This window comes from Pogoniulus pusillus, chromosome 34 (genome assembly GCF_015220805.1).
Source record: "Pogoniulus pusillus isolate bPogPus1 chromosome 34, bPogPus1.pri, whole genome shotgun sequence".
NCBI lineage: Eukaryota > Metazoa > Chordata > Aves > Piciformes > Lybiidae > Pogoniulus > Pogoniulus pusillus.
The window spans coordinates 1,764,540-1,782,700 of record NC_087297.1 but is presented as its reverse complement, the minus strand read 5'-3'; the positions used below and the strand labels follow the sequence as shown (position 1 = coordinate 1,782,700).

General features: G+C 56.8%; 1 protein-coding gene across 2 annotated transcripts in view; it reads right to left on the bottom strand.

Moving 5' to 3' along the window:
• Window positions 1–18,161, bottom strand: part of CABLES1 (Cdk5 and Abl enzyme substrate 1) — a 117,492-nt gene that overhangs the window by 34,659 nt on the left and 64,672 nt on the right. The window contains exon 4 of one of the 2 annotated variants that reach the window (XM_064170533.1): window positions 3,128–3,205. The exons of the other annotated variant lie outside the window; for it this stretch is intronic. Coding sequence (XP_064026603.1) covers window positions 3,128–3,205 — 78 coding nt within the window. The remainder of the gene's footprint in view (window positions 1–3,127; window positions 3,206–18,161) is intronic. 2 annotated transcript variants of the gene reach the window in all.

Genomic DNA, 18,161 nt, shown 5'->3' with positions numbered 1-18,161 from the left:
CACCCTGCTGTGAGCTCCCTCTGTGGCCACCCTGATGAGGAGCTGTGAGCACAGCAGCACAGGGGCTGCAGCTCTGAGACCTACCTTTGCCTCCTGCCTTCTCTGCAGCCACAGAACTGCACTCATGGATCCACAGAATGGGTTGGGTTGGAAGGGACCTTGAGATCATCCAGTGCCAACCCCCTGCAATGGGCAGGGACATCTCCCACCAGCACAGCTTGCTCAAGGCTTCATCCAACCTGGCCTTGAACACCTCCAGGGAGGGGACAGCCACAGCCTCCCTGGGCAGCCTGTGCCAGTGTCTCACCACCCTCACTGCACAGCCCCAACTCTCCCAGCCTGTCCCCACAGGGAGCTTCTCCAAGCCCTCTGAGCATCTTGGTGGCCTTCTCTGGACCCTCCCCAGCAGCTCCAGGTCCTTCTTGTGCTGGGGGCCCCATGGCTGGAGGCAGTGCTGCAGGTGAGGGCTGAGCAGAGGGGCAGAACATACAGCAGTTAGGACACCTTGCCCAGGAACAGCCAGAGGATGCTGTGACCACAGCACTTCAGTGACTCTCTACCACACACCCCAAGTGTGCCAGCCCTGTGCAGCCTGAGCAGTGGCTCCAGCTGATGCTGTGCTGCCTCAGCTGCTCTCCTGCACCAGCTGTTCTAGAGGGAAGTGCCACTGCACTGCTTCCCTCTCCCTCTGATGCTCTGGGAGGAATGCAGAGGGTATTTGGTTTGTTTTTAACCTTGGCTTTTCAGCAAAGGGATCGTGGCTGGACTGCTCCCTGCTAGCACTTGCCACCTTCTCATCCCACACCCTTCTGCTGGGCAAGCAGGCAACAAGACATTTGATGCTGGAGCAGTATTTAGGCTTGCAGCTGGGCTCATTACTGCTGCCACTTAAAAGCTATAATCAGTCAGCAGCACTCCCAAATGCATCCAATTGCCACTGAAGAAGCAATTTCCAGAGGGCAGTGACCATAACTGGGTGCCAGAGTAGCCAAGAAGGGTGAACAGAGCTGCCAGCCTGCCCAGTGTCTGCCTGATTTGTCATCCCACTTCAATCACTGCACTCCAGGAGGCAGGAGAGGAAGGCAGCTCTGCTGAAAAGGTGTCCCCTTCCTTTGGGAACTAAAAGCATTCTCCTTTTGCCTGGCAATGAAACTTCAGTAGCACAGCTCAGACCTCAACAGATGTCTGAAGAACTCCAGCCAAAGCCTTCCCTTAGGCTGGGGATAAATCTTGGGGTTTGCTGTTTGTGTTTTTTTAACCAGGCTGGAAGAGAGCTCCAAGCTCAGCCAGCCCAACCTAGCACCCAGCCCTGCCCAACCAACCAGACCATGGCACTAAGTGCCCCAGCCAGGCTTGGCTGCAACACCTCCAGGCACAGCCACTCCACCACCTCCCTGGGCAGCCCACTCCAATGCCAATCACTCTCTCTGACAACAACTTCCTCCTAACATCTAACATCCAGCCTAGACCTGCCCTGGCACAGCTTCAGGCTGTGTCCCCTTCTTCTATTGCTGGCCCTGCCTGGCAGCAGAGCCCAACCCCACCTGGCTACAGCCTCCCTGCAGGCAGCTGCAGGCAGCAATGAGCTCTGCCCTGAGCCTCCTCTGCTGCAGGCTGCACCCCCCCAGCTCCCTCAGCCTCTCCTCACAGGGCTCTGCTCCAGGCCCCTCCCCAGCCTTGCTGCCCTGCTCTCAACACCTTCCAGCACCTCAACATCTCTCTGCAATGGAGGAGCCCAGCACTGGACACATCAGACTTCAGATGACTTCAGACTCACCTCAGAGCAGCAACTGAGCATCTCCTGCAACTGCTGTGCCCTGCAGATGCTGAGCCAACCCCAGCCACACACAGCTCCCAGCCCTCCAGCCAGTGGCCACAGCAGCCAGGCTTTAATCCTCTGCTCCAGGGGCATGGAGCTGCTGCCAGCCAGCACCACCCTCCCCAGCCCCTCACCAAGCAAGCTGTGCCCCACAGCCTGCCAGGCAACATCTCCCAGCCAGATCCAGCCTGGTTCTGAACACCTCCAGGGAGGTTGTGGAGCACAGAAGCACCCAATGTGATCTTCGATCACATTGGGTGCTTCTGTGCTCCACAACCTCCCTGGGCAACCTGTGCCAGTGTCTCACCACCCTCAACCTGTGCCAGTATCTCACCACCCTCAGCCTGTGCCAGTGTCTCGCCACCCTCACTGCAAACAACTTCTTCCTCATCTCCACTCTTCCTCTCCCCTCTTCCAGCTTCAATCCATTCCTCCATGTCCTATATTATGACCTTCTCACTGCCTGACTTGATCTGGCTCATGGCTAAAAGTACAACAAAAAGGGGATGATGCTGAAATCCAAACCTTCCTCTCTACCTCTGCAAATCTACAGAGGAGAAGGCTCCAAGGTGACTTTATTGTGGCCTGTCAGCATCTTAAGGGGGCAATAGAAAAGCTGGGGAGGGACTTTTTAGGCTATCAGGTAGGGATAGGACTGGGGGGAACGGAACAGAGCTGGAAATGGGGAGAGTCAGCCTGGATGTTAGGAAGAAGTTCTTCAGCATGAGAGTGGTGAGAGCCTGGAAGGGGTTGCCCAGGGAGGTAGTGGAAGCCTCATCCCTGGAGGTGTTTAAGGCCAGGCTGGCTGAGGCTGTGGGCAGCCTGCTCTAGGGTGAGGTGTCTCTGCCCATGGCAGGGGGGTTGGCACTGCCTGATCCTTGTGGTCCATTCCAGCCCTGACTGATTCTATGGTTCTACATCCAGCAGCACCACAGTTGCATGGGGGAATGAGACAGCTAAGCCTGCTTGTAAAATAAAGAGTTGTGCTGTCTTGAGTACTTGTTCTGTCCAGCATGAGTGAGGTGAGAAGCAGCAGCAAACCCAGTGCATGGTTTGAAAACAATCACTCAAGGCAGAAGTTCTCTGCAGGTTAAACCATCAGAGGGACCACAAAGCACAGCAACGAACCAGGGACTCAGAGCTGCAGTTTTAACCTGGTGACACTCCAAAAGGCAACCATCTAAGGGCATTTCTCTCTTCCCAGAGCAGACATGCCAGAGCATTCTCCTCCAGCATGCTCCTGCTGCCCATGAGCAGGTCCCCATGCAGGCCCAGCCAGGCTGTGTAGGAGGCAGAGGTGATACATACCCGACTTGGGTACAGTCTCGATATGGCAGCACTGAAAATATGCTACAGAAGGATCTTCTGCTGCTGATAAGGACTATTCTAAAACATAAAAGAGAACAAAAGGAATCAAAGACTAAAAGTGCAAAATGGCAGCACAATCAGCAAAGCAACAGACCTTCCCCTGGGGGAGCTGGGAACCGCCAAGCCTGTGCCCTGCAGGACTTCTGCCTGCTCCCTTGTCACCTCCCCAGCAGGGTGTTGGCCTGCTGAGCCTTTACAGATGTGCTGAAGCCTGTGCCAGACAAGCCACAGTGCATGAGGAGTGCTGTCCCAGCCCATCCAAGGGCTTTCAAGCAAGCCCAGGGTAGGTGGTTTAAGTGACAGCAGCCCTAGAGAGGGGACTGCACCCAGAGAGGCAGGGAGCGGTTCTGGCAGCTCAGCACTGTGTGACACTGCACAGAGCAACCCAGCTGCAAGCCAGGGGAGAGACACCAGCAGCCCAGCTCCCCACCTGGGACACACAGCAACAGCCCAGCACCCCACCTGGGACACACAGCAACATCCAACATCCACTTGGGACACACAGCAACATCCACCTGGGACACACAGCAACATCCAACATCCACCTGGGACACACAGCAACATCCACCTGGGACACACAGCAACATCCAACATCCACCTGGGACACACAGCAACATCCACCTGGGACACACAGCAACATCCCCCCTGGGACACACAGCAACGTCCAACATCCCCACCTGGGACACACAGCAACATCCACCTGGGACACACAGCAACATCCACCTGGGACACACAGCAACATCCAACATCCACCTGGGACACACAGCAACATCCACCTGGGACACACAGCAACATCCAACATCCACCTGGGACACACAGCAACATCCACCTGGGACACACAGCAACATCCCCCCTGGGACACACAGCAACGTCCAACATCCCCACCTGGGACACACAGCAACATCCACCTGGGACACACAGCAACATCCACCTGGGACACACAGCAACATCCAACATCCACCTGGGACACACAGCAACATCCACCTGGGACACACAGCAACATCCAACATCCACCTGGGACACACAGCAACATCCACCTGGGACACACAGCAACATCCAACATCCACCTGGGACACACAGCAACATCCACCTGGGACACACAGCAACATCCCCCCTGGGACACACAGCAACGTCCAACATCCCCACCTGGGACACACAGCAACATCCACCTGGGACACACAGCAACATCCACCTGGGACACACAGCAACATCCAACATCCCCACCTGGGACACACAGCAACAGCCCAGCACCCCACCTGGGACACACAGCAACATCCACCTGGGACACACAGCAACATCCAACATCCACCTGGGACACACAGCAACATCCAACATCCCCCCTGGGACACACAGCAACATCCACCTGGGACACACAGCAACATCCACCTGGGACACACAGCAACATCCAACATCCACCTGGGACACACAGCAACATCCAACATCCCCCCTGGGACACACAGCAACATCCACCTGGGACACACAGCAACATCCACCTGGGACACACAGCAACATCCAACATCCACCTGGGACACACAGCAACATCCAACATCCCCCCTGGGACACACAGCAACATCCACCTGGGACACACAGCAACATCCCCCCTGGGACACACAGCAACATCCAACATCCCCACCTGGGACACACAGCAACATCCACCTGGGACACACAGCAACATCCAACATCCACCTGGGACACACAGCAACATCCACCTGGGACACACAGCAACATCCACCTGGGACACACAGCAACATCCAACATCCACCTGGGACACACAGCAACATCCCACCTGGGACACACAGCAACATCCAACATCCACCTGGGACACACAGCAACATCCAACATCCACTTGGGACACACAGCAACAGCCCAGCACCCCACCTGGGACACACAGCAACATCCACCTGGGACACACAGCAACATCCAACATCCACCTGGGACACACAGCAACATCCCCCCTGGGACACACAGCAACATCCAACATCCACCTGGGACACACAGCAACATCCAACATCCACCTGGGACACACAGCAACATCCCCCCTGGGACACACAGCAACATCCAACATCCACCTGGGACACACAGCAACATCCACCTGGGACACACAGCAACATCCAACATCCCCCCTGGGACACACAGCAACATCCACCTGGGACACACAGCAACATCCACCTGGGACACACAGAAACAGCCCAACAACACCCCTGGGACACACAGCAACATCCACCTGGGACACACAGCAACATCCAACATCCCCCCTGGGACACACAGCAACATCCACCTGGGACACACAGCAACATCCAACATCCCCACCTGGGACACACAGCAACATCCAACATCCCCCCTGGGATACACAGCAACATCCAACATCCACCTGGGACACACAGCAACATCCAACATCCACCTGGGATACACAGCAACATCCAACATCCCCCCTGGGATACACAGCAACATCCAACATCCACCTGGGACACACAGCAACATCCAACATCCACCTGGGATACACAGCAACATCCACCTGGGACACACAGCAACATCCAACATCCACCTGGGATACACAGCAACATCCAACATCCCCACCTGGGACACACAGCAACATCCAACATCCCCACCTGGGACACACAGCAACATCCAACATCCCCCCTGGGATACACAGCAACATCCACCTGGGACACACAGCAACATCCACCTGGGACACACAGCAACATCCACCTGGGATACACAGCAACATCCAACATCCACCTGGGACACACAGCAACAGCCCAGCACCCCACCTGGGACACACAGCAACATCCACCTGGGACACACAGCAACATCCAACATCCACCTGGGACACACAGCAACATCCAACATCCCCCCTGGGACACACAGCAACATCCAACATCCCCCCTGGGACACACAGCAACATCCACCTGGGACACACAGCAACATCCAACATCCACCTGGGACACACAGCAACATCCAACATCCCCCCTGGGACACACAGCAACATCCAACATCCCCCCTGGGACACACAGCAACATCCACCTGGGACACACAGCAACATCCAACATCCCCCCTGGGACACACAGCAACATCCAACATCCACCTGGGACACACAGCAACATCCACCTGGGACACACAGCAACATCCACCTGGGACACACAGCAACAGCCCAGCAACCCACCTGGGACACACAGCAACATCCAACATCCCCCCTGGGACACACAGCAACAGCCCAGCAACCCACCTGGGACACACAGCAACATCCAACATCCCCCCTGGGACACACAGCAACATCCACCTGGGACACACAGCAACATCCACCTGGGACACACAGCAACAGCCCAACAACACCCCTGGGACACACAGCAACATCCACCTGGGACACACAGCAACAGCCCAACAACACCCCTGGGACACACAGCAACATCCACCTGGGACACACAGCAACAGCCCAACAACACCCCTGGGACACACAGCAACATCCACCTGGGACAGACATCACACCCACTGGTGATACACACCAACACCCACTCTGACAGACACCACCAACCCTTCTGCCAGATCCCAACCCTCTCTGCCAGATCCCAACCACTCTGCCAGATCCCAACTCCTCTGCCAGATCCCAACCCCTCTGCCAGATGCTATGACTGTGTCCTTGACTTCAGCTTGCCTCTCTTGGAGGTGATTTCCAGCTGCAGCTCCCCCTGCTAAAGCAAAGCTGCCCCTGGCTGCCAGGTGCCTGCTCCTGGCACAGCCTCTCATGGTTGAAGCTGCAGTTTGCTGTTATTATAAACCTCCAGATCCTTCCACTGTTTCCCAGGTTCCTCCTCGAGCCTCCTGCAGCTGTTCCTCACTGCCTTTTTTGCCTCTGGGCATTATCCCTGGGCTCAGCAGCTGGCACAAGTGGCAGCACCATCCCATCTCTCAGCCCTGCCCTTGGGATCAGCATCCAGCCCTGCTGCTCCAGCAGCCTCTGCACTCACAGCCACATCCACCCTCTTGGCTGTGGTGCTGCACTGGCACTCCAGCACGCTCCCACCACTGCTCCCAGCTCCTTCAGCCCTCTCATGGGTTGGGAGTTCCCCCCCCACTCTTACAGAGTCACCAGGACTAGCCCCAGCTGGCAGCTCAGGAGGAAGCTTCACACTCACAGCTCAGCACAGATGCAAGCAGACAGCTACAGCATTTACAGCTGTACACAGAAACAGCCAAGGGAAAGGTGGTGCAGAAGCACAGCAGCCCTCCCAGACACCAGTCCCCAGGAGGGGCTCCCAACCACCCTGCCACCTCCTTTCCACCCCTCTACCTTATCCCAGAGCCTGCCTTATGTGCAAGGTGAGCTTGGAGGATCAGCAGGGGGTTAGAAGCAGGAGGATTAGTTCCACAGAGGCAGCCCAGGGAGAAAGCACAGGCTCCAAGAGACAGAGACACACACACTGCCTTATCTCTGTGTTCCTGCTTTTGCACATCCCCTGAGCCTGGGAGTGCAGCAGACACCACCACTGTTTTCTTTTCACAGCCTAGCATCTAATTTCTCTCATTAAAATATTCCAACCAGCCTCACACCAGCAGAAGCCCCAGGGCAGCCTCAGGCAGCAGCTGCCAGGGCTGTGCCTGCTGTAAGCAGGGTTTGTTTGCCTTCACTCCTTGCAGGCAGCCAGCTCAAGCTCTGCCTACACAGTCCCTGCCTGCACAGACCTCCTCCCAGCACCCAGGCTACCCTCCCAGCACTCCCCCTGTGTTTGAGTCTCCATCCCTCTGCATCACCTGCAAAGTCACTGTGTGGCATCTGACCAAGCAACCTGCCTGCCTCACAGCCACACCTGTAGCCATCCAGCTCTCACATCCCACTAAGCAACTTCCACACCAGCTGGAGGCCAAAACTTGCCTCCCATCCCACTGCCTGGGCTGCTAAGAGCTGTGTTGTTACAGCTCCAGGAGGCACAGGCTGGCAAGAAGCCAGGAGGAGCTGCATCAAGTCAACAGGTCACAGAGCCATGGAATGGCTGAAGTCAGAAGGGACTTTAGAGATCTTCCAGCTCCAAGCCCCTGCCATGGGCAGGGACACCTCTCAGACCTCCTTGCTCAAGGCCTCATCCAACCTGGCCTTGAACACCTCCTGGGAGGGGGCAGCCACAGCCTCCCTGGGCAGCCTGTGCCAGACTCTCACCACCCTCACCCTGAAGAACTTCCTCCTCAGCTCCACTCTGCCTCAGCTCCAAACCATTCCCCCTTGGCCTGGCTCAGACCCCCTCAGCAAAAGTCTCTCTGCAGCCTTCCTGCAGGATCCCTTCAGGCACTGGCAGCAGCTCTGAGGTCCCCCTGGAGCATTCTCCAGGCTGCACCCCCCCAGCTCCCTCAGCCTGTGCTCACAGCAGAGCTGCTCCAGCCCTGGCAGCATCTCTGTGCCCTCCTCTGCCCTCACTCCAGCAGCTCTGTGCCCTTCTGCTGGAGACACAAAACTGAGGCAGGATTGGAGGTGAGGTCTGAGCAGAGCAGAGCCAAGGGGCACAATCCCCTCTGCTGCCCTGCTGCCCACACTGCTCTGGCTGCAGCCAGCACACAGCTGCCTGCTGGGCTGCAGGAGGCACTGCTGGCTCCTGGGGAGCTGCTCAGCACCCAGCACCCCCAAGGCTCCTTCTTCAGGGCTGCTCTCAACCCTCTCTGCACCCAGCCTGGATCTGTGCCTGGAACTGGCCCAACCCAAGGACCTTGCACTTGGACTAGAGAGAACTCTACAGTGGCAGTAAAGAACTGCTCCTGGAAGGGTGCTCTGCCCTTACCACCCTCAGGGCACCCTCAGGACGTTTGCACAGTGCTTGCTGAGAAACTCTTCTGCCCTCCAAGCTGGCCACCACCTGCACCCCCTCAGCCTCCTCTGAGGCACAGTAATGCCAATTTGTGCCACCTCCTGCTCTGCTCAGTGCTGGAATTTACTCACCTTGTGCCTCTCTAGTCACTTGTGGGCCCAGTGCTAGGTAGGACCTGCTGCTAGTTTGGCTCTCAGGGCTGTCAAACCTCCTTGCTCTGCTCTCCAACGCTGCTGTCTGTGCTCTTGTGTGCCACAGACCTGGAGGTGAGGATTGCACTCCAAGTTTTGATCCTTCTTCCTAGCTTTGGCCAAAATTGGACAGCAAACCCCAGCAAGCTCTGCTGCTCTCTCCTGTCTTTACCACCCTATGCACCAGTAGAATCATAGCATCACAGAATCAGGCAGGTTGGAAGAGAGCTCCAGGCTCAGCCAGCCCAACCTAGCACCCAGCCCTGCCCAACCAACCAGACCATGGCACTCAGTGCCCCAGCCAGGCTTGGCTGCAACACCTCCAGCCACAGCCACTCCACCACCTCCCTGGGCAGCCCATTCCAATGCCAATCACTCTCTCTGACAACAACTTCCTCCTAACATCCAGCCTAGACCTGCCCTGGCACAGCTTCAGGCTGTGTCCTCACTGGGTACTGAGGAGCAGAGCCCAACCCCACCTGGCTACAGCCTCCCTGCAGGCAGCTGCAGGCAGCAATGAGCTCTGCCCTGAGCCTCCTCTGCTGCAGGCTGCACACCCCCAGCTCCCTCAGCCTCTCCTCACAGGGCTGTGCTCCAGGCCCCTCCCCAGCCTTGCTGCCCTTCTCTGGGCACCTTCCAGCACCTCAGCATCTCTCTTGAATTGAGGGGCCCAGAACTGGACACAGCACTGAAGGTGTGGCCTGAGCAGTGCTGAGCACAGGGCAGAAGGACTGCCCTGCTCCTGCTGCCCACACTGCTCCTGAGCCAGCCCAGGATGCCATTGGCTCTGCTGCCCACCTGGGCACACTGCTGCCTCATCTTCAGCCTACTCTCTACCAGTACCTCCAGGTCCCTTTCCTCCTGGCTGCTCTCAGCCACTCTGGCCCCAGCCTGTAGTGCTGCTTGGGGTTCTTGTGGCCAAAGTGTAGAACCCTGCCCTTGGCCTTGTTCAGTCTCATCCCCTTGGCCTCTGCCCACCCATCCAGCCTGGCCAGATCCCTCTGCAGGGCTCTCCTGCCCTCCAACAGCTCCACAGCTGCTCCTAGCTTGGTGCCATCTGCAAACTCACTGATGCTGGACTCCATCCCCTGGTCCAGATCACCAATAAAGATGATATAAAGTAGGTGCTGCTATTAAAGCCCTCTCTCCTGAAGGGACCAGCTTAGTCACCATGCTTGGAAAAGGCTTAGATCCCCACGAGAGCTGCTGCCTGGAAAGTGCCTGGAAAGATGCAGAGTGATCAATTTTCCTCCTCCTGGGTGGTTCTCTAACAGCAACCCTGCTTTCTCCCTTAAAAGCATGTTTAAAAGCAAAGAGCTGCTGCAAGGAGGCTTCCCAACAACAAACACAGCTCCAGCATCAGGAATCTTTCACCTCTGAGAAAAGCAATCTGCAAGCCAAAAAAAACCAACAAAACAACCCAAAAACCCCAACCCAAAGCCCAGGCCTGGGCCACGATGGATTTTGTGCCTTGCCACTGCTTCCTGCTGAATGGTTGCTCCTCACAACAGCCTGTTTGTTCCCTGGAAGCTTTGTTTGCTGAGGGATGAAGCTTGGCACAGGCTTCAGGGCTGACATCAGAGAGCATCTTGGAACTGAGAAAACCACAGCACCCACTAATTGTCTTCCCCTCTGCTCCCTCTGCTTGCTTCAGGAAGCAGAACTCTTCCACCAGTGTCCTACAGCTCCCTACAAACTCTGCTCTTAATATTCAGAGGAAACCAAACTGCTGCTCCCATGTGCACAAGGAGAGAGCAGAGGTGGATGTGAGCAGAGGAGACTTGATGTGTGCACAGGAACCAGACTGGAAAGGAATCACAGAATCAGGCAGGGCTGGAAGGGAGCACAAGGAGCAGCCAGTTCCAACCCCCTGCCATGCCCAGGGACACCCTACCCTAGAGCAGGCTGCACACAGCCTCAGCCAGCCTGGCCTCAAACACCTCCAGCCATGGGGCCTCAACCCCCTCCCTGGGCAACCCATTCCAGCCTCTCACCACTCTCCTGCTCAGCAACTTCCTCCTCACCTCCAGCCTCACTCTCCCCACCTCCAGCTTTGCTCCAATCCCCCCACTCCTGCCACTCCCTCACACCCTCAAAAATCCCTCCCCAGCTTTTTTGTAGCCCCCTGCAGATGCTGGAAGGCCACAAGAAGGTCACCTGGGAGCCTCCTCTGCTCCAGCCTGCACAGCCCCAACTCTTTCAGGCTGTGCTCACAGCAGAGCTGCTGCAGCCTCTCAGCATCCTCCTGGCCCTGCTCTGGACACTCTCCAGCATCTCCACAGCCCTCTTGGAATGGGGGCTCCAGAGCTGGATGCAGCACTCCAGGTGGGGTCTCAGCAGAGCACAGTAGAGGGGCAGAATCCCCTCCCTGGCCCTGCTGGCCACACTGCTGCTGCTGCAGCCCAGGCTCTGGTTGCTCTCTGGGCTGCAAGTGCACACTGCTGGCTCCTGTGCAGCTTCTCCTCCAGCAGCACCCCCAAGTCCCTCTCCTCAGGGCTGCTCTCCAGCCTGGCACTGCCCAGTCTGGATTGGTGCTTGGCATTGCCCCGACCCAGCTGCAGGACCTTGCCCTTGGAAATAAAAAGCATCATCCAGCCTCTAGTTTCCTCAGCTTGCTTTGCCTTGGCAGCCCAGGACAGCCTCTCTGTCCACAGAAAAGGTGTCCCAGGCAGAGGAGGAGTGGGGCCCAGAACCTCCTTCCACTGTCAGGATGCACAAAACCTCATCCACAGAGCTGCTGGGATGGGCTGGTGCAGCCTTTGGAGCTGGACTCAAGAGAAGTAGGGAAGGGCTAAAATGGCATTTTAGGCAGTGGTCTGCTGGGAGGCATGGAAAACAAAACACATTTTGAGGGCTTGCAGTGGTTTACTGGAGCAGGAAGCCCAGAACCATGCCCCAGGGTATGCTTTGCAGAAGCAGGTGTGCTGGAAGCCTTCTGCTGGTCAAGAAGATCCAATCCCTGTTCATGGGAGAAAAGCTTCTGCCTGGATCTCAGCTCCTCAGCAAAGGTCTGCGATGCTGAGCAGCCCTGAAGGAGCTCAGACACCAGCAGTGGCTGGAGTCAGAGTGAATTCCCTGCCCTGCCTGCCTGAGCCACCTAGGCTTGCCTGTAGCTGCCTCAGGAGAAGGTTCCCAGCCCCTCCATTCCCTCACCCCACCAAGCAGCTGCACTAAGCACAAGGGTTCAGGGCAAGCATCACCCTGCAGGAGAGCTCTGTCAGTGTGCAACTGCCTGAGGCTGTGCAAGTTCTTCTTCCAGCTTCTTTAAGGAGCTGCTGCCAAGCTGCAGAACTTCCTGGGCAGGGATCAGGACCTCCCTGGGCTTGAAGCAGAAGGATGTCTCTGCTTTGGCATCTCCCTAGGCTTGACTGTGCTGCACCAGAGGGCTGTGAGCAGACAATGCAGTACCCTGCACATGCTGGAGGGTGTCCAGAGAAGGGCAACCAAGCTGGGGAAGGGTCTGGAGAACAGGGCTGGGGAGCAGCAGCTGAGGGAGCTGGGGGGGTTAGTGTGGAGCAGAGGAGGCTGAGGGCAGAGCTCATTGCTCTCTGCAGCTGCCTGAGAGGAGGCTGCAGGCAGGTGGGGGTTGGGCTCTGCTCCCTAGGCTCAGGTGATGGAAGGAGAGGAAATGTCCTGGAATTGTGCCAGGGGAGGGTTAGGTTGGAGAGGAGGAAAAATGTCTTTGGTGCCAGAGTGGTCAGGGACTGGCAGAGGCTGCCCAGGGAGGTGGTGGAGTGCCCAAGGAGCTGTGGCCATGGCACTTGGGCCAGGGTTTGGTGGCTATGGTGGGGCTGGGTTGCAGGTTGGACTGGGTGAGCTTGGAGAGCTTTTCCAACCAAACAACTCTGTGCTCCTATGACCTCCATATTAAATATCTCTTCTCTGACTGCTGCTGCTGAACTACTCAGGGCTCAGCTGCCCTGCACACAGAGGTGAGCACACAAACCATGGCTGCCATGCAGGCAGCAGCTACCATTTTGGAGTCTGCCAAGTTGGAGCTGGAGCTGAGTTTGATTTTGAGCTGTGAGTAGGCTGAGAAGGGTCAGCCCCTCAGAGTGCAGGGATGCACTTTCCAGCCACTCAAAGGGCAGCCAAAGAGACCTTCCACAGCCTGAGGATGGTGTTTGGGGAAGGCTTAGCTCTGCACAGTAACAAACAGGTGGAGGAAGCAATGGCATGGCAGAGGAGCACTGCTTCCTGCTGCTTATCTGCCGTGCAGGATGGATCCAGAAGTGCTCCTGGCCCATTCTCACCACCAATTGTTTGTTCAGCTGGCTCAGGTCACTGTTTTAAGGGGACTGTGTCTGCTAACCAGGATATCTGCCACTTCACAGCCTATGGAAGGAACCACAAACCTGCTGAGTGAGTGGATGGAACCACAGCCTGGTGGCTGCCTGTGCCCCATGGCATCTGAGAGCTGCTTTGCTTTGTCTTTTAATGGCTCTGTGCTAATTGGCAAGAACACTTTGATAGCACAGCCTAGGAAAGCTTGAGTGCTGTGTCCAGTGCTGGGCTCCTCAGGTCAAGAGAGGTGCTGGAAGGTGTTTGGAGAAGGGCAGCAAGGCTGGGGAGGGGCCTGGAGCACAGCCCTGTGAGGAGAGGCTGAGGGAGCTGGGGGGGTGCAGCCTGCAGCAGAGGAGGCTCAGGGCAGAGCTCATTGCTGCCTGCAGCTGCCTGCAGGGAGGCTGTAGCCAGGTGGGGTTGGGCTCTGCTGCCAGGCAGCCAGGGACAGAAGAAGGGGACACAGCCTGAAGCTGTGCCAGGGCAGGTTGAGGCTGGATATTAGGAGGAAGTTGTCAGAGAGAGTGATTGGCACTGGAATGGGCTGCCCAGGGAGGTGGTGGAGTGGCTGTGGCTGGAGGTGTTGCAGCCAAGCCTGGCTGGGGCACTTAGTGCCATGGTCTGGTTGGTTGGGCAGGGCTGGGTGCTACGTTGGGCTGGCTGAGCTTGGAGCTCCCTTCCAACCTGCTTGGCTCTATGATTCTATGATTTTGCAGCTCTTTTCACAAGCCAAGCCCACAGACCCACAGAGATCAGCTTAACCAGTGCTCAGAGCCCCCCAGAGGCAGCTTGACAAGGACCAGCTGAGCAGCTCTGCAGGGATGGTTTCCACCTCTGCTAAATAGTGGCACTCTGAACCACAGCTGGTCCTGCCTTGATGCTGGACTGCCAAAGGCTGGACCCTGAGCACTGTCACTTGGCCTGTGGTACTCCTGGACCTGAGGGGAAGAGCTCTGAGAGTCACAGGACAAGGACATGTCCTATAAGGACAGTGAGGGGTTGGGGCAGGTCCAGAGAAGGGCAACAAAGCTGGGGAAGGTCTGGAGAACAGGGCTGGGGAGAAGCAGTTGAGGGAGCTGGGGGGGTTAGTGTGGAGCAGAGGAGGCTGAGGGCAGAGCTCATTGCTCTCTGCAGCTGCCTGAGAGGAGGCTGCAGGCAGGTGGGGGTTGGGAATCAGATGATAGAAGGAGAGGAAATGTCCTGGAATTGTGCCAGGGGAGGGTTAGGTTGGAGAGGAGGAAAAATGTCTTTGGTGCAGGAGTGGTGAGGGACTGGCAGAGGCTGCCCAGGGAGGTGGTGGAGTGCCCATGGCTGGAGGTGGTGCAGAGAGCTGTGGCCATGGCAGCTGGGGCCAGGGTTTGGTGGCCATGGTGGGGCTGGGTTGCAGGTTGGACTGAAAGCTCTCAGAGGGCTTTTCCAGCCAGAACAGTTCTATGATTCTCTGTCACTTTCTAGGTTGCTGCCAGAGGAAGGAGCCCTGAGCTTCATCCACACTGCAGTTTGTTCTGCTGTGCCCTGGGCCCCAGCCAGAGAAACAATCACAGGCAGCAGCAGCTCTTTTAAAGCTCAGCTGTTAAATTCACCACTCAAAGCCAAATTCTCTGCAGAGGTTTTCAGAGTTGGGTTCCTCGAGGGAACTCAAAGGTCAGGAGTGCTGGAGAGAGCTCAGAGCCCAGCTGGAGGCTCGCTCAGCACCTGCCCATGAGCCTGTGCAGGACAGCATCTCTGCTCCTCTGTGCCACAGGGAGGGCACCAGCTTCAAAGGCATTGAGGCACCCAGGCTCCTAGAGTCACAGCACCACAGCAGCATTCAGGCTGGCAAAGCCCCTCAGGAGCACCGAGCCCAGACTAGAGCCCTGCTCTGCAAGGCTCACCCTAAACCACAGCACCAAGCACCACAGCCAAACCACCCTGAAACACAGCCAGGGTTGGGCACTCCACCACCTCCCTGGCAGCTCATTCCAGAGCCTCTTTCTGAGAATTTCTTTTCCTGCTCTCCAGTCTAAATCTACCCAGTGGCAGCTTGAGGCCATTCCCTCTGCTTCTCTCACTGTGAGCAGAGCCCAGCACCAACCTCACCTGTAGCTGCAGACAGTGCTGAGCTCTGCTCTCAGCCTCCTCTGTTTCACACCAACCATCCCCAGCTCCTTCAGTCTCTCCTCAGCAGATTCACTCTCCAGGCCCCTCACAGCTTCCCTGCCCTCCTCTGCACTGGCTCCAGCACCTCCACATCCCTCTTGCACTGAGCTGCCCCAAGCTGAACACAGCACTGCAGCTGTGGCCTCCCCAGAGCAGAGTCCAAGGGCACAATCCCCTCCCTGCTGCTGCTGGGCACAGCACTTCTGACCCCAGCCAGGATGCCTTTGGCTTTCTGTGCCAGCTGGGCACAGGTTGCTTTTATGAGGAGCATAAAAAGCAGATCCACCTGAGCCTGCAGAGCTGCTCCCCACCTGGGTGGCTGCTACCACCAGTGAGTGCCACACAGTGCAGAGCCCTGAGGAGGACAGGGAGCAGGCTCAGATTGCTGCCTGCTGGCCCTGGGGTGACACAGGGGTGAGGAGCTGGTGCTTTATTTTTAGCTCACATCACTGTGGCTCTTTGTCCACAGCACTAAAAGAAGAAAACATTCTCAGAGCTGTCTTGCTCTTGCTGTATCTGGGTTCTAGATAAGGGCATTTTTTATGCTGACCCTGGAAATATGCTGGGGATCTGAGTCTGCTGCCAAAGATAAGAAGGCAGCTGAATAACAGAAGCTTACTCACTGTTTTCTTAGCCAGACAAAAAATAGTCAGTTCTATTAACAGGCACAATGATGCACAGACTAAGATTAAATGCCAGGACAGAGCCCACAGACACTTTGCTGCAAGAGCTGGAGACAAGAGCCCCAGAATCAAATATGGATTCATTTGTTGGGAGCTTTTTTTTGGTGTTCTAGGTAGTATTTGTAGCAATTTTATGGCTGTGCTTTCCACCTGCACCTCAGAAGTTACTCATTCCCTGTGCAATCTGCACAATGCTTCAGGGCTAAGGATGTTCTGCTCTCAGCAATTCCCTGAGTGTGCATCTGTCTGTGAGCCAAACAGGCTAAAATCAGGGAGCATTTGGTTCTCCATGGGATTGGTGTAAAGGCTCAGCTGCTGCCCAGCCAACAGCTCTGCCTGCATCTGGTGAAGCTGTTTCTAGAGAGCAGTCACCTCAGAGCCACCTTCTGCCAAGAGTCACCCACAGACTGCACTGGCTTGGAAGGGACCCTCCAAGGGCATCTTGTCCAACCCCCTGCACTCAGCAGGGACACCTCCAGCTAAAGCAGGCTGCCCAGGGACACAGCAAGTCTTCAATGTCTCCAGGGATGGGCCTCAACCACATCCCTGGGCTGCCTGTTGCAGTATTTCATCCCTCTCACTGTGCAGAACTTCCTCCTGATGTTCAGACCACATCTGCCCTGCTGCAGCTTCAAACCAGGTTTAATCTTAGTTTCCACTGCTGCTGCCCTCCTCTTCATTTCATTGCATGTCTGAGAGTGAACAAGAGGGAAGCTTGGCTTGAGCCAGGTAACACCTGCCAGAGTCCAACTCATCAGCCCAGGGCTCAGTGTGATGACAGAGGTTCTGCTGAGCTGCCTTCATGGGTGTGTAAGAGATGATCTTTAAGGTCCCTCCCAACCCAAACCACTCTGTGGCTCCAGCAAAACCAAGAGACATGTGGGGAAACTGCCTTGGGGGAAAACAGAGCCACAGCAGCATTCAGGCTGGCAAAGCCCCTCAGGAGCACCAAGCCCAGACTAGAGCCCTGCTCTGCAAGGCTCACCCTAAACCACAGCCCCAAGCACCACAGCCAAACCACCCTGAAACACAGCCAGGGTTGGGCACTCCACCACCTCCCTGGGCAGCTCATTCCAGTCCCTGACCACTCCTGATGGGAAAAACGTTTCCTGCTGTCCAGTCTAAACCTACCCAGTGGCAGCTTGAGGCCATTCCCTCTGCTTCTGTCACTAATTCCCTGTGAGCAGAGCCCAGCAGCAGCCTCTCCACAGCCTCCTTTCAGGCAGCTGCAGACAGTGCTGAGCTCTGCCCTCAGCCTCCTCTGTTTCACACCAACCATCCCCAGCTCCTTCAGTCTCTCCTCAGCAGATTCACTCTCCAGGCCCCTCACAGCTTCCCTGCCCTCCTCTGCACTGGCTCCAGCACCTCCACATCCCTCTTGCACTGAGCTGCCCCAAGCTGAACACAGCACTGCAGCTGTGGCCTCCCCAGAGCAGAGTCCAAGGGCACAATCCCCTCCCTGCTGCTGCTGGGCACAGCACTTCTGACCCCAGCCAGGATGCCTTTGGCTTTCTGTGCCACCTGGGCACTGCTGGCTCACATTCAGCTGCTTGTCCATTACATCCCCCAGGTCCCTTTCCACCAGACAGTCCTCCAGCCACACTGCCCCAGGCCTGGAGCACTGCTTGGGGTTGTTGTGCCAAGTGAGGGCAGATGTCTTCTTCATAAGCAGGGAGGAGGTAGTCTCATGTCTGAGCTGGATGTCAGTGCAGTGAGGGCTCAGCTGGCAGCCCCCCAAGGCAGGCACCAGGCCTCTGCAGCAAGGGAAGCCCATTCTGACTCCTGCTCTCCAGCTCCCATCTTCACCTATGGCCCCAGCCCCAGCTGCACCCCACACAGCCCTCGGGAGCCCTTCTGCCTCTACCTGCCCACAAGACCAAGGTCCCAC